Source organism: Anomaloglossus baeobatrachus, chromosome 4, assembly GCF_048569485.1.
Source record: "Anomaloglossus baeobatrachus isolate aAnoBae1 chromosome 4, aAnoBae1.hap1, whole genome shotgun sequence".
NCBI lineage: Eukaryota > Metazoa > Chordata > Amphibia > Anura > Aromobatidae > Anomaloglossus > Anomaloglossus baeobatrachus.
The window spans coordinates 48,087,007-48,103,254 of NC_134356.1; the positions used below are offsets into that span (position 1 = coordinate 48,087,007).

The 16,248-nt window shown below is 51.0% G+C and overlaps 1 protein-coding gene across 1 annotated transcript in view; it reads left to right on the forward strand.

Annotated features, from left to right (window-relative positions):
* The window catches only part of GEMIN5 (gem nuclear organelle associated protein 5), a 167,321-nt gene that overhangs the window by 3,918 nt on the left and 147,155 nt on the right, over nt 1-16,248 (forward strand). Inside the window, 2 exon segments of the mRNA XM_075344305.1 lie at nt 5,467-5,622; nt 12,292-12,446. Coding sequence (XP_075200420.1) covers nt 5,478-5,622; nt 12,292-12,446 — 300 coding nt within the window. The 5' untranslated portion in view covers nt 5,467-5,477.

Here is a 16,248-nt window from a genome sequence, read left to right on the forward strand (position 1 = left end):
CATTGTGGTTTACATGCTATCCTCGGAGTTGGGAGAGGAGATCCGTGAAGTCCAGTCTTTGGCTCCTTTCGACATTATAGGGTCCAAATTATTTGTGCCTTTGTACCTAAGATTACATCTATTATATAAGGGTTTCATGATTGCATCTTGAGAGGTCACTTTCCAGGTGTCATCTTGTAAAATTGCATGGAATTCCTCTTAAAATTGTGTCTGATAGGGGAGTGCAATTTTTCTCCAAATTCTGGAGAACTTTTTGTAGAAAACCTGGGATTGGTCATTTTCCTCTGTGTACCACCCTGAAACCAACGGTGAGACAGAAAGGACAAATCAATCTTTGGAACAAATTTTAAGGTGTTTTGTTGCGGCTCAGCAGGAGGACTAGTCTTCATATTCATCTGTTGCTGTGTTCGCCTTTACCGGTCAGGTCAATCAGTCCACTGGAACTTCACCTATATTTTGTAAGGATGGTTTTCATCCCCGTTTTCATTAATTCTCTAGGATAAATTCCGGGTGTCCAGGAGTGGAGGTCGCCATACTGGAACTTGGATGTCTGGAGGGAGGTTCAAAAAAATATTGGGTTTGCTCAGATTCACCTAAAACATAAGGCCGATAGAAAATGTTTGGTGGGTCCTGTCCTTAAAGTAGGTTTGGTTGTTTGGTTATCATCTAAAAATATTATGGACAAAGTTAGGTCCTATGTAGTAGATGGATTCTCTGATGGTCTCAATTTGAGTAACAAGAATAATGGATCTCAATGATTGGGCATTTTGGCGCTCCACCCACGTACATCCAGCCATAAAGAGAACATTTGCAGGGGAGGGAGGTTTGTTTTTTTTGGGGGGGGGGGGAAGGACACACTATATCCGAAAACATTGTTTTTACCTCCAGTGAGAATCATTCAGAGACTGGAAGTGGCTCTTTCTGGGGTGCCGGCTCACTTCTCACTGAAGTTGTTTCAAGACCGACACATTCGAGCACTCGTGATACTCGGCTGAGGACCCTGATGCTCGGAGTATAGAGCAGTGGCGAGCACACTCGTTCATCACTAGTCCTAAATTCATGGACCTGTATGAGATTCCGGAAGTAGTCAATCCGGTGGCTTTTAGACTGAAACTTCTTGTCTCTTTGTATTCCTAATTTCTTCTAAAGATCCCTAGTAAAGGCGTTTGTCCTTTCTGTATGATCTCCCTCATCTGCCTTCTTCAGTATCAGTCGATGGAGGTTTGGAGTACGAAACACCAAGGATTGTGGATTCTCGGAGGGTCCGAAATTCCTTACCGTATCTTGTTCGTTGGAAGGGACACTGACCCGAGGAGAGATCCTGGGTTCCAGCTCGATCTGTGAAGGAAGATCGTCTGGTCAGGGCCTTCTATTTAAAGGGAAGGTGTTGTAAAAAAAAAAAAAAAAAAAAAAAATTTCAATAACTGAAAAAATGTAAAGTATTAATGTTTTGTTCAAATACTACTTGGTTTTAATTGAGCAAAATATAAAAAAAAATTAAAAAGTTTGATATTTTTCACTGTTAAACACTAGGGGGAGCAGCTGCTGAAATCCTACAGAAATCCTACTGTAGAAATAGCCTGGATTACAGCTGCAGTAAAGTTGGCAGAATCTGCTCTCCTGTGTGTGATGGCACGCCTCCCCCCTCCTAATCTGAGTGTTTACAACAGATAAAATAAAATGTAGGGACACAGTGCAGAGCCATTTTGTTGGTGACCAGAAATGTCTAAAGGGTCACCAAGGACAGCTGGAGTGTCACACAGGAGAGGATTAGATACACAGCTCAGCAGACAGTATCACACAGGATAGGATTAGATACACAGCTCAGCAGACAGTATCACACAGGATAGGATTAGATACACAGCTAAGCAGACAGTATCACACAGGATAGGATTAGATACACAGCTAAGCAGACAGTATCACACAGGATAGGATTAAATACACAGCTCAGCAGACAGTATCACACAGGATAGGATTAAATACACAGCTCAGCAGACAGTATCACACAGGATAGGATTAGATACACAGCTAAGCAGACAGTATCACACAGGATAGGATTAGATACACAGCTAAGCAGACAGTATCACACAGGATAGGATTAGATACACAGCTAAGCAGACAGTATCACACAGGATAGGATTAGATACACAGCTAAGCAGACAGTATCACACAGGATAGGATTAAATACACAGCTCAGCAGACAGTATCACAGGATAGGATTAGATACACAGCTCAGCAGACAGTATCACAGGATAGGATTAGATACACAGCTCAGCAGACAATATCACACAGGATAGGATTAGATACACAGCTCAGCAGACAATATCACACAGGAGAGGATTAGATACAGAGCTCAGCAGACAGTATCACAGGATAGGATTAGATACACAGCCCTGCATACAGTATCACCGGTTCCCGCACAGGCCGACAGGTGGCAGGAGGAAGGGGGGGTTGAGTGGGGGTGTTTTTGGAGACGATAGCAGCGGCGGTGGTGGGGGAGGGGCGCTGGTACTCGCATGCAGAGGCACACAAACACACACACAGCAGCGGCGGGCAGAGCGGGGGCTGGGTAGAGCGGAGGGAGGGGGTGTAATTGGAGACGGTAACGGTGGGGGGAGGGGAGGGTAGGTGGCCCGTACTCGCACATCCCGGCGGTTGACAGGGGTAAAGTGGAGCAAACAGTATGGCTGTGAGCTCCACAATGATGGCGCCAATCTCCTCCCTCTGCTGTGATCTGGACAGCCCAGGGGGCGTGTCCAGGTCACAGCAGACGCCAACTGTAATGTTACTAAATGGGGTCGGATCCCGACCACTGTTCTCTATGCACAGGGGCTGCCATAAAGGAGTAATTGTTGTTACACACACACACGCACAGCAAATCCAGCATGGCAGCTCCCAGTGCCTTCAGTAAAATTATAATTAAATAAAAACTAAATAAGCAGTGATTTTAATTTTGTATTAAAAATACTTGATTTCATAATCGCTATTTTTATTACAAAAATAAAAACGCGACACCTTCCCTTTAACATTTTGCTCTGAAGCCTGGGGGCCCACCTTGGAACATGGGGGGACTGTCATGAATCCAAAACTCACTGATTGACAGTTCAGCCTCCCAATAATTGGCAGGGCAAGCTGGATTGTCAGTATTGTTAATGGACAACCCAGCCATCCTGTCAGAGGATAGGCAGCACGCCCCAATCCCTATGTACTCCGGATTATCTAGCAGCCAATGAGGCCGGGCTTGCTGGGCTTCCTCCGGGTATCACTCTTTCAGGATGGCTGTGGTCAGAACATTGGCACTCGTAGCTTTTCTTGGTGGTGTGCATGCCTTGTGCTTAGTGCTCTGATCTCTTGCAGCCTGACCTCGGACCTTGCCTTTGACTATTCACCTGCCTAGCTCCTTTTGTCTCAATCAATTTCAGTTTTTTACTTCTCACCTCGGATTGTGACCGGTTTTCTCTTTTGCCCCTCTGCCCTTGTTATACATTCCTGTTATGAGACCATGGACTTCTCCCCCCCCCACCCCCCCTTCCCCATTCCTGCCTTACAGCTTGTCCATGAGAACTGACGATTGCCATTGTCGCATAGATAACACGTATACCCTGCATACATCACATACACCTTGTATATAACACATGGGCACCTTATATATAAAACACAGGCACCCGGTATATAGCATCTATATCCTCTATATAACACCCTTACCCTGCATCAAAACACAGATGAGAAATCTCGATGGATTCTCATAAACAAAGCATAAGGTGCAGTAATATAAAATCAATTTTTATTGAAAAAGTCATTAAAAATTTACTACATAAACAAGAAGGAACCAATCACAATCGAGGTATAAATAAATACATGGAAAATAATACAGAAAATACAACCAATATCCAACCAATAAATATAATTTCATAAATGTATATAATATAATAAATAGTACAAATAAATGTATATAATATATAGATATGAAAGGAGGCAGTATACTGAAATAAATTAGGTAAAGATCGTGCATAATAACACTCTGCAAGGGATGTTAGAATATCTAGTCAAAGGACGTAATTACACAAAACATAAATTATCCACCTGCATTAACAAAAATCACCAGTAGGTGGCAGCAATATTGATGGATAGGTCAGGTGTGGGGGGTTGAGTGAGTAGGAGGAAAGATGATGAATTCTGTTTTGTCCATGTTCGGTTTTAGGAATCGAGCAGAGAAAAAGGATTAAATAGCAGACAGACTTTGTGGGATTCTGGTTAGTAGGGAGGTGATGTCAGGTCCAGAGAGGTAGATCTGCGTATCATCAGCGTAGAGATGATACTGAAAGCCATGGGACTCTATGAGCTGTCTCAGGCCCAAGGTGTAGATGGAGAACAGCAGGTTTCAAGAACTGAACCTTGGGGGACACCGACAGGGGGCGAGATGAGGAACTGGTGAGAGAGTGGGAGATGCTGAAAGTTCGGTTGGTTAAGTATGAGGAGATCCAAGATAGCGCCAAGTCTGTGATGCCCAGAGGCGAGAGAATTTGTAGTAGAAGGGAATGGTCTACTGTGTCAAAGGCAGAGGACAGGCCCAGGAGGAGGAGGACAGAGTAGTGTCGCTTGGCTTTTGCGGTTAGTAGGTCGTTAGTGACTTTGGTTAGGGCAGTTTCAGTGGAATGATTGGGTCGGAAGCCAGATTGTAAGCGGTCAAAGAGGGAGCAGGAGGAGAGGTGAGAGGACTGTTCACGATGGACATGCTGTGTCAGTTGTTTTGAGCCATAGGGGAGAGGTGATATGGGGCGATAATTTGACACAGAGGAAGGGTGAAGGGAGGGCTTTTTGAGGATGGGTGTGATGGAGGCATGTTTAAAGCATGAAGGGAATACACCAGGTGTTAGTAATAGGTTGAGGAGATGGGTTAGGGTTGGGATGAAGACTGTGCTGAGATTGGGGATGAGGTGGGATGGGAGTGGATCAAGCAGGCAGGTTGTGAGATGTGCTCTTGAGAGTAGAGTGGAAAGATGATCTGTCATTGTGGAGAAGCTGGATTTGGAGGAAGAAGGCTGAGTAGCTATGATGAGGGGCTGTGGTGATTGTGGGCCAAAGCTTGCTCTGATGTTGTCAATCTTCTGCTTGAAGAAAGAGGCAAAGTCTTCAGCTGAGAGGAGAGGAGAGGGAGGTGGTGCCGGGGGGCGGAGGAGAGAGTTGAAAGTGTTGAATAGCTGTTTAGGGTTGTGAGATAAAGAAGAGATGAGAATTAGGTTTGAGTACCGAGAACCTGAGCATGGTAGTGCCCGCTCATCACTAGTTACGAGTACCGAGCACCTGAGCATGGTAGTGCCCGCTCATCACTAGTTACGAGTACCGAGCACCTGAGCATGGTAGTGCCCGCTCATCACTAGTTACGAGTACCGAGCACCTGAGCATGGTAGTGTCCGCTCATCACTAGTAGTTACAATTTGGATTCTTTATGTTCTGACTCTATAGGTGACACGAGGATGGGGGATCCGGACCGGATGCTCAGTGCATCCCCCAACTGGTACTGCAGTCGTTCCAGTGACGCAGCGGGGGGACTTTTTGGATTTGCTGCTCGGAATTCGGTCTATTTGCTCCGTATCAGCCCCCAGGAGCCGGGATTTTATGGTAAGTTTCTGTACAACATTTTGGAGCTAGTCTATGGAGAACATAGGGGAATTGCTTAACCAGTAATTCTAATAGTGTGTTGTGCCGTACCTCTTTTATGCCTCCTGGAAATTTCTAAATACATTGATATTGGTAGTGACCAGCTGGGGAAATGAGCACAATGTAGTGTTAAGAGAAGAGATGATCCAACATTTTAGGAGAAGTATACATGTTTTTCTTTGTCGCCCCATTGGGAGACCCAGACAATTGGGTGTATAGCTTCTCCCTCCGGAGGCCACACAAAGTATTACACTTTAAAAAGTGTAACCCCTCCCCTCTGCCTATACACCCTCCCGTGCATCACGGGCTCCTCAGTTTTTATGCTTTGTGTTGAAGGAGGCACACATTCACTCAAGCTCCCATTTTAGTCAGCAGCAGCTGCTGATTGTATCGGATGGAAGAAAAGAGGGCCCCAACAGGGCCCCCGGCATGCTCCCTTCTCACCCCACTAAGTCGGCGGTGCTGTTAAGGTTGAGGTACCCATTGCGGGTACAAAGGCTGGAGCCACATGCCGTTTTTCCTTCCCCATCCCTTAGAGGCTCTGGGAGAAGTGGGATCCTAACCGGTCACCATTCACTGGGACCGGGCTCCCTCCGCAGCCCCTGGGGGAATCTGACGGACAGGAGACTGAGTATCATCAGTGACAGGCCCTGCATCTATAAGGTACTCTGTGTCCCCATGGGGACGATGCATGGAGCGCCTGTGTTACAGACGCTGCAGCGGCTGCGGTTTTTTTGTGACGACCGGGACTACCGCGCCGACCGCGCCTGTTTGCCGGCCGCGTTATTAAATTTAGTCCCCGGCTTCTGCGGCCTAGTACCATAACTCCCGCCCCCGGGCCTGCCAGTCAGGGGTAAGGGCGGGACGGCCGACTGGACGTCGGCAGTGAGGGCTGGAGCATACTTGGATGTTCTCCTCCCCCCTCACTGAGCACTGTGGGGCACCAGATTCCCGCACTTTATTAGTCACGCCCACGGCTCCCTACTCCCCTGAGAGCTCTGGCAGCCATATTTACAATCCCTTCTGCCGGTGGAGGATTTCAGAACGAGCTCTACAGCTCTGGGAGTCCCAGGCAGGGAATCTGGTGGACACACAACCGCTTTGGGCGGTCGGTAAGCCACACCGGTTACCCGGTGCTGGCCCCCCTTGGGTGCCGAAGTGTGTGTGTATATATATATATATATATATATGTGTATATATATATATATATATATATATATATTTGTATACATTTTCTCTGTTCGGCCGCATTGTTTTGCTTTTGGCTATATACCCTCAGTGATCACTCTCAGAGGAGACTACAGCATGTCGTCCGCAAAGAGCAAGGGTGCCAAGGCACAGGCTTATTTTGCAACCTGTACCTCTTGTGCGGCTATGTTACCTGCAGGTTCCACCTACCCTCACTGTGTGCAATGCTCGGCCCCTGTGGCACTCACTCAGCCGGAGCCTCGGGCACTGGTGGGACCCTCGGCTCAGGTAGAACCGCCGGCTTCCACTGTCCAGGTGGCAGGGACAGAGTTTGCAGTTTTGGCTGAGAAACTCTCTGAGTCGCTTTCACAATCCATGGCTCAGTCTATGGACAGATGGTCTGCTAAGATACTAGAAGCCTTGCAGTCCAGATCGGTCACACAGGCCCCGGGCACTGTGAGTTCATCGCCCCCAGGCCCCTCTCGGTCGGTGCAGCAGAGTGCTCCTGGGGTGACACCTAGGTCCCACGGGGAGGACTCCGACACGGACCGCAGTCCCAGACCGGCTAAGCGGGCTCGCTGGGAACCTTCCCCGGCTTCATCACGCTGTTCGGGGTCTCAGCATGAGGACTCTCTGGAGGATGAGGCGGAGGTCGCAGCTCAGGGCTCTGATCCTGACGTTGCTCTCAATCTTGATACACCTGAAGGGGACGCCATAGTAAATGACCTTATAGCGTCCATCAACCAGGTGCTAGATCTTTCTCCCCCAACTCCACCTATAGAGGAGTCGGCTTCACAGCAGGAGAAACACCAGTTTAGGTTTCCCAAGCGTACACGGAGTGCGTTTTTCGATCACTCTAACTTCAGAGATGCTGTCCAGAAGCACAGAGCATTTCCGGACAAGCGCTTTACTAAGCGCCTTAATGACACACGTTACCCCTTCCCCCCTGACGTAGTTAAGGGTTGGGCTCAGTGTCCCAAGGTGGATCCTCCAGTCTCTAGACTGGCGGCTAGATCCGTAGTATCAGTGGCAGATGGTTCATCGCTCAAGGATGCCACTGACAGGCAAATAGAGCTCCTGATGAAATCCATCTATGAAGCCATAGGCGCGTCTTTTGCTCCGGCCTTTGCAGCCGTGTGGGCACTCCAAGCTATCTCAGCTTGTCTGTCTGAGATTAATGCAGTCACACGTACCTCTGCTCCGCAAGTTGTGTCTTTGACTTCTCAGGCATCGGCCTTTTCGTCCTACGCCATGAACGCCGTCCTGGACTCAGCGAGCCGTACAGCGGTAGCGTCCGCCAATTCGGTGGCAGTCCGCAGGGCCATGTGGCTACGCGAATGGAAGGCAGACTCTGCTTCCAAGAAGTTCTTAACCGGTTTGCCATTTTCTGGCGACCGTTTGTTTGGCGAGCAATTGGATGAAATTATTAAACAATCCAAGAGAAAGGACTCGTCCTTACCCCAGTCCAAACCAAACAGACCTCAGCAACGAAAAATTCAACCGAGGTTTCGGTCCTTTCGGCCCTCAGCCAGGTCCCAATCCTCCACGTCCAACAGGTCAGAGAAGGGCCAGAGGAACTCTTCTGCATGGCGGTCTAAGTCACGTCCTCCAAAGACCGCCGGAGGAACCGCCTCCAAGGCGGCCTCCTCATGACTTTCGGCCCCAAACCGCATCCTCGGTCGGTGGCAGGCTCTCCCGCTTTTGCGACGCCTGGTGGCCACATGTCCAAGACCGATGGGTGAGAGACATTCTGTCGCACGGTTACAGGATAGAGCTCAGCTCTCGTCCTCCGACTCGTTTCTTCAGAACATCTCCGCCCCCCCGAGCGAGCCGATGCACTTTTTCAGGCGGTGAACACTCTGAAGGCAGAAGGAGTTGTAATTCCCGTTCCCATTCAAGAACGTGGTCGCGGTTTTTACTCCAACTTGTTCGTGGTGCCAAAAAAGGACGGATCATTCCGCCCCGTTCTGGACCTCAAACTGCTCAACAGACACGTGAGAACCAGACGGTTCCGGATGGAATCTCTCCGTTCTGTCATCGCCTCGATGTCCCAAGGAGACTTCCTAGCTTCAATCGACATCAGGGATGCTTATCTCCATGTGCCGATTGCACCAGAGCATCAACGCTTCCTGCGTTTCGCCATCGGGGACGAACACCTTCAGTTTGTGGCACTGCCTTTCGGCCTGGCGACAGCCCCACGGGTCTTCACCAAGGTCATGGCATCCGTGGTGGCGGTCCTACACTCTCAGGGCCACTCGGTGATCCCTTACTTAGACGATCTCCTAGTCAAGGCACCCTCCCGGGTGGCATGTCAACACAGCTTCACCATTACTCTGGAGACTCTCTAGAGGTTCGGGTGGATCATCAATTTCCCAAAGTCAAAATTGACACCGACCCAATCACTGACTTACCTCGGGATGGAGTTTCATACTCTCTCAGCGATAGTGAAGCTTCCGCTGGACAAACAGCGTTCGCTGCAGACAGGGGTGCACTCTCTCCTTCGGACCCAGTCACACCCCTTGAGGCGCCTCATGCACTTCCTAGGGAAGATGGTAGCAGCAATGGAGGCAGTTCCCTTTGCGCAGTTTCATCTGCGTCCACTTCAATGGGACATTCTCCGCAAATGGGACAGGAGGTCGACGTCCCTAGACAGGAACGTCTCTCTTTCACTGGCAGCCAAAACCTCTCTTCAGTGGTGGCTTCTTCCCACTTCTTTGTCGAAGGGAAAATCATTCCTGCCCCCATCCTGGGCTGTGGTCACGACGGACGCGAGTCTGTCAGGGTGGGGAGCGGTCTTCCTCCACCACAGGGCTCAGGGAACCTGGACTCCGACAGAGTCCTCCCTTCAGATCAATGTTCTGGAGATAAGGGCAGTGTATCTAGCCCTAAAGGCGTTCCATCGGTGGCTGGAGGGCAGACAGATCCGCATACAGTCGGACAACGCCACGGCGGTCGCGTACATCAACCACCAGGGCGGCACACGCAGTCGTCAGGCCTTCCAAGAAGTTCGGCGGATTCTGCTGTGGGCGGAAGCCACAGCCTCCACCATCTCCGCAGTTCACATCCCGGGCGTAGAAAACTGGGAAGCAGACTTTCTCAGTCGCCAGGGCATGGACGCAGGGGAATGGTCTCTTCACCCGGACGTGTTTCAAGAGATCTGTTGCCGCTGGGGAACGCCGGACGTCGACCTCATGGCGTCTCGGCACAACAACAAAGTCCCGGCATTCATGGCACGGTCTCAAGATCACAGAGCTCTGGCGGCAGACGCCTTAGTTCAGGATTGGTCGCAGTTTCGACTGCCTTATGTATTTCCTCCTCTGGCACTGCTGCCCAGAGTGTTGCGCAAGATCAGGTCCGACTGCCGCCGCGCCATCCTCGTCGCTCCAGACTGGCCGAGGAGGTCGTGGTACCCGGATCTGTGGCACCTCACGGTGGGTCAACCGTGGGCACTCCCAGACCGACCAGACTTGCTGTCTCAAGGGCCATTTTTCCATCTGAATTCTGCGGCCCTCAACCTGACTGTGTGGCCATTGAGTCCTAGCTCCTAGCGTCCTCAGGGTTATCTCAAGATGTCATTGCCACTATGAGACAAGCCAGGAAACCAACGTCCGCCAAGATCTATCACAGGGCTTGGAGGATCTTCTTATCCTGGTGCTCTGATCGGGGTTTTACCCCCTGGCCGTTTGCCTTACCCACTTTTCTTTCTTTCCTTCAATCCGGAATAGACAAGGGTTTGTCTCTCGGCTCTCTCAAGGGACAAGTATCGGCGCTTTCCGTGTTTTTTCAAAAGCGTCTAGCCAGGCTTCCGCAGGTCCGCACGTTCCTGCAGGGAGTTTGCCACATAGTCCCACCTTACAAGCGTCCGCTGGAACCCTGGGATTTTAACAGGGTGCTAACGGCTCTTCAGAAACCACCTTTCGAGCCGATGCGGGATGTCTCTCTATCACGCCTTTCGCAGAAGGTGGCCTTCCTAGTGGCAGTCACATCACTTCGGAGAGTGTCTGAGCTAGCAGCGCTGTCATGCAAAGCCCCCTTCCTGGTGTTTCACCAGGATAAGGTGGTTCTGCGTCCGGTCCCGGAATTTCTCCCTAAGGTGGTATCCCCTTTTCATCTCAATCAGGATATCTCCTTACCTTCCTTTTGCCCTCATCCAGTTCACCAATGTGAAAAGGATTTGCACTTGTTAGATCTCGTGAGAGCACTCCGGCTCTACATTTCTCGCACGGCGCCCCTGCGCCGTTCGGATGCGCTCTTTGTCCTTGTCGCTGGCCAGCGTAAGGGGTCGCAGGCTTCCAAGTCAACCTTGGCTCGGTGGATCAAGGAACCGATTCTTGAAGCCTACCGTTCTTCTGGGCTTCCGATTCCTTCAGGGCTGAAGGCCCATTCTACCAGAGCCGTGGGTGCATCCTGGGCATTGCGGCACCAGGCTACGGCTCAGCAGGTGTGTCAGGCGGCTACCTGGTCGAGTCTGCACACTTTCACAAAACACTATCAGGTGCATGCCTATGCTTCGGCAGATGCCAGCCTAGGTAGGCGAGTCCTTCAGGCGGCGGTCGCCCACCTGTAAGAGGGGGCCGTTTTTCGGCTCTTTTTATCGAGGTATTCTTTTACCCACCCAGGGACTGCTTTTGGACGTCCCAATTGTCTGGGTCTCCCAATGGAGCGACAAAGAAGAAGGGAATTTTGTTTACTTACCGTAAATTCCTTTTCTTCTAGCTCCTATTGGGAGACCCAGCACCCGCCCCTGTTCCCTTCGGGCTGTTGTTCTTTTGTGTACACATGTTGTTCATGTTGAATTGTTCTTTTGGTTCATGGTTTCAGTTCTCCGAACATCCTTCGGATTGAATTTACCTTAGACCAATTTATAAGTTTCCTCCTTCCTGCTTTTGCACCAAAACTGAGGAGCCCGTGATGCACGGGAGGGTGTATAGGCAGAGGGGAGGGGTTACACTTTTTAAAGTGTAATACTTTGTGTGGCCTCCGGAGGCAGAAGCTATACACCCAATTGTCTGGGTCTCCCAATAGGAGCTAGAAGAAAAGGAATTTACGGTAAGTAAACAAAATTCCCTTCTTTCTAAATCTGCCCTGTCCAGATCCTCTTTAAGGTGCTGATTTTATTGGGGACCCTATTCATGAGGTACCGTAGATTTATATAGGTTCCAACATAGGATCAAATCCCATCACTCCCCCGACTTCACGCTGGCATCTGTAGTGCACCAACCTGATGTTTTATCCCCTATATTGTGGCGTAGTCTTTTGGAAGACCTGGCATCTTGAATGATGTCTGGATGGAGTCAGAGGCGCCTCTTAGTCATTTTTGTACTTTTTGAGCTACAGGTCCAGCACAGATTTGGTCTTATTACTGCAGAGTCCCCTTTTGAGCACAAAGGCAGAGATCTTCTATGTAATGTATATATTTAACGTTTTGTACTTCCTTTCCAGGGGAGTTGGTTGGACATACAGAAAGGGTGTCCGGCTTCACCTTCTCCCAATATTCTGGCCAGTCTCATCTCTGTGCCAGCAGCTCCGACGACGGCTCCGTGAAAGTATGGGACACCCAGACCAAGAGTTTAGTAACCGAGCACAAGCTCCATAGGGTGAGAACTGATTGTCTGTATAAGTATGTTCCCCCTCCACATTACACCTACAGGGGCTTTTATCACCTCCCATTCTACATCTAAAGGCATTAATATAGTCATCACATTTCATCTACAATCACTTCCGCTTTTCTCAGAAGCCTTTTTTCCCCCAAGATTTTAGAGGTATCTGTGTAATTCTTTGTCCATTTATCTAGAAGAGAATTTGTGAGGTCAGACCCTGATGTTGGGGAGAGGCCGGGATCACAATCTCCATTTCTTTATCGTTCCTTTGGGAGACCCAGACCTTGGGTGTTTAGCTTCTGCCTCCGGAGGACACACAAAGCACTACACCTAAAAGTGTAGCTCCTCCCTCTGAGCTTATACACCCCCTGGTGAGCCAGTCACAGCCAGTTTATCGCTTTGTGTTCAGGAGGCATACATCCACACATGCATTCTCATATGATTTTTTTTTTTTGGAAAAAGATTGAAGAAGTGCGGGTCCACGTCTGGACTCCCGGCATATCCCTTCTCACCCCACTGTGTCGGCGGTGTTGTAAGGTTGATTTTCCAAGGCTGGAGCCTTACATGCCGTGCTCCTTCACCATCCTTCCTGGGCTCTGGATTGAAGTGGGAGCCAGCGCGGTCTCCATGCCTGGCAGGAGACCGGTCTCCGTCCACAGCTCCTTGAGGACTCTGCTGGACCGGAGCACTTATCTCCAGGGACCTGGCCCTGCGTCTCAGCAGCTAAGTACCTGAGACGTTCATATGTTGGGGGTCCATGTCCTTTATTGTATGGGGAGAGTGTGTTTGCTGTATTTGTTTTGGCATTTCCGGCGGGTCCTCTGGCTTTCGCCCGAGAACCGCGCCGATGGTGCCTGCGCGTCGGCCTCGCTGCTCAAATTTAGGCCCCGGCTTTGCCGGAGGCCTAGTTTCTGTTACCTGCCCTCGCATGCAGAGGGACAGGCACGGCTCCTCCCGGCGGCCGTCCTGCACAGGGGAGGGACACTCCCCACTGCTTGTGCGTGACTCCTCCCCTGCAGGTCTCTATGGCCCTCCAGATCCCGCTTTCCTACAGGGACGCCCCCGCCCCGCCCCCTCTCTTCGCTCCGGCGGCCATTTTCTTGGACAGGGTTCACTCTGCGCTGGGCCATCCTGCACTCTGCATCCCTGCTGAGGTGCTGTGCACTGGGGGTCCGGGCTTCGGGATCTGGAGGGCACACAACACCGCTTCCAGCGGTCTGGTAAGCCACAGCCGGTCTCTGGTTGTGGACCTCTGTATATACTCCCTGGGGTTCATTCTCTTTGTAAAAGCTGTTTTCCACTCCAGCAGCATGTCTCACACGAGGAGCAAGGCTCCAAAGCTTTATACTGCATGCGCTGCATGTAAGCTCCTGCTGCCTGAAGCGAGCACCTATCCACATTGTGATGTCTGCTCTAACTTGGCGGTGCCACAGCCTGGAGTCTCACCCCCAGTGGTCTCTCAGGCTGCTTCTGCACCTGTAGCTGAACCCCCGGCCTGGGTAGAGTCCTTCTCTAGGTCTATCTCCCAGTCATTTGCTGAGTCCATGGGACTTCTGTCCAGGACTTTGATGAATATGCATCAGCCCCCTTCACAGGGTGCCTCTAATGCTCTTGCTAAGGGTCCTTTAGGATCCCTATCCTCTGACCTCCGTCCACTGGAGCTCACAGAGGATTCATCATCAGGGCACAGACCCCGTCCTCCTAAGAGGCGCCGCAGGGTTTCCTCTCCCTCTCCATTCCGCGGCTCTGATTCAAGAGCTGACTCGCAGGATGAGGAGGATGCCTTTACAGGGGGTTCGGAGGCTAACTCCATGTGCCCCATTGATCTTTCTGAGGGTGACTCAGAACTTAGTGACTTGATTGCTTCTATTAATTCTGTACTGGATCTCAATCCGCCAGTATCAGAGGAGCAACCCTCTCTGGCAGAAAAGCACCAGTTTACCTCGCCTAAGAGAGTAAAGAGTGTGTTCTTTAACCACTCCAGTTTTCAGACCACTGTGACCAAACCCAGGGCCTGCCCTGACAAACGCTTTCCAAAGCGTGGTTCTGATGACCGGTTTCCATTTCCACCTGAGGTGGTCAAGGAGTGGGCTCACTCCCCAAAGGTAGACCCTCCGGTGTCTAGGCTCTCAGCCCGGACCGTTGTGTCGGTGGCTGATGGCACTTCCCTTAGGGATGCCACTGACGGTCAGATTGACCTTCTGGCCAAATCCGTGTATGAAGCGGCGGGGGCCGCGGTTTCCCCAACCTTTGCAGCAGTGTGGGCTCTCAAAGCCATCTCTGCTTCTCTAGAGGAGATGCATTCCCTCACCAGAGAATCTATGCCCGAGATGGTTGCCTTAACTTCTCAAGCTTCAGCTTTTTCTTCTTATGCCATGTCTGCCATGCTGGAGGCTTCTCACCGCACTGCGGTGGCTTCGGCTAATTCCCTCGTTATCCGCAGGATCTTGTGGCTTCGAGAGTGGAAGGCAGATGCTTCTTCAAAGAAGTACCTTGCTGGGCTCCCTTTTGCTGGTTCCCGGCTGTTCGGTGAACAGCTGGATGAAATTATTAAAGAAGCTACTGGCGGGAAGAGTACTTCCATGCCACAAACCAAGACCAGGAAACCTGCCCAGGGTAGGATTCAGTCGAGGTTTCGCTCCTTTCGTTCCTCCAACTGGTCGTCCTCTAAGCCCTCCGCCTCGTCCGCTAACTCAGCTAAGGACCAGAAATCCAACTGGCGCTCAAAAGCGCGTCCACAGAAGACCGCAGGAGGTCCTGCCACTAAGGCAGCCTCCTCGTGACTCTCTGCCCGCTCCAGCAACGTCCTTAGTCGGTGGCAGGCTCTCCCACTTTGGCGACGCTTGGTTTCAACAAGTCTCCGATCAGTGGGTGAGAGACATCATATCTCACGGCTACAGGATAGAATTCTCTTCCAGCCCGCCAAACAGATTTTTTTATCTCAACTCCCCCCTGCCCCAAGGCCGCCGCCTTCTCACAGGCCGTGGCAGCCTTGCAGGCCAACGGAGTAATTGTACCAGTTCCCGCCCGGGAACGGTTCAGAGGTTTTTACTCAAACCTCTTCCTAGTTCCCAAAAAGGACGGTACCTTCCGGCCCATCCTGGATCTCAAGCTTCTCAACAAGCATGTTCGGGTGCGGCACTTTCGCATGGAGTCTCTGCAATCAGTCATTGCCTCAATGACCCAAGGGGATTTCCTGGCGTCCATCGACCTCAGAGATGCCTATCTACACGTGCCAATTGCAGTTTCACACCAGCGTTGGCTACGCTTTGCAATAGAAGATCATTTCCAATTCGTGGCTCTCCCCTTCGGGCTAGCCACGGCCCCTCGGGTATTCACCAAGGTCATGGCAGCAGTGATTGCGGTTCTGCACCTCCAGGGGTTGGCAGTGCTCCCTTACCTGGACGACCTTCTAGTCAAGGCTCCATCCAGCGCAGACTGTCAGCGGAGTGTCTCGCTCACTCTCGCCACTCTGGCCCAATTCGGGTGGCTGGTCAATCTTCCCAAATCCACTCTGACTCCGACCCAGAGTCTCACGTACCTAGGGATGCAGTTCGAGACTCTGCCGGCACTTGTGAAGTTGCCCTTAAACAAACAGCTGTCACTCCAGTTGGCGGTGCGCTCTCTCCTGAGGCCCCGCCGTTATACCCTCAGGCGTCTGATGCAGGTGCTGGGTCAAATGGTGGCGTCCATGGAGGCTGTTCCCTTTGCCCAGTTCCATCTGCGCCCCCTGCAGCTGGACATTCTCCGCTGTTGGGACAAGCGGCCTTCCTCCTTACACAAGTTAGTGGCGCCACGG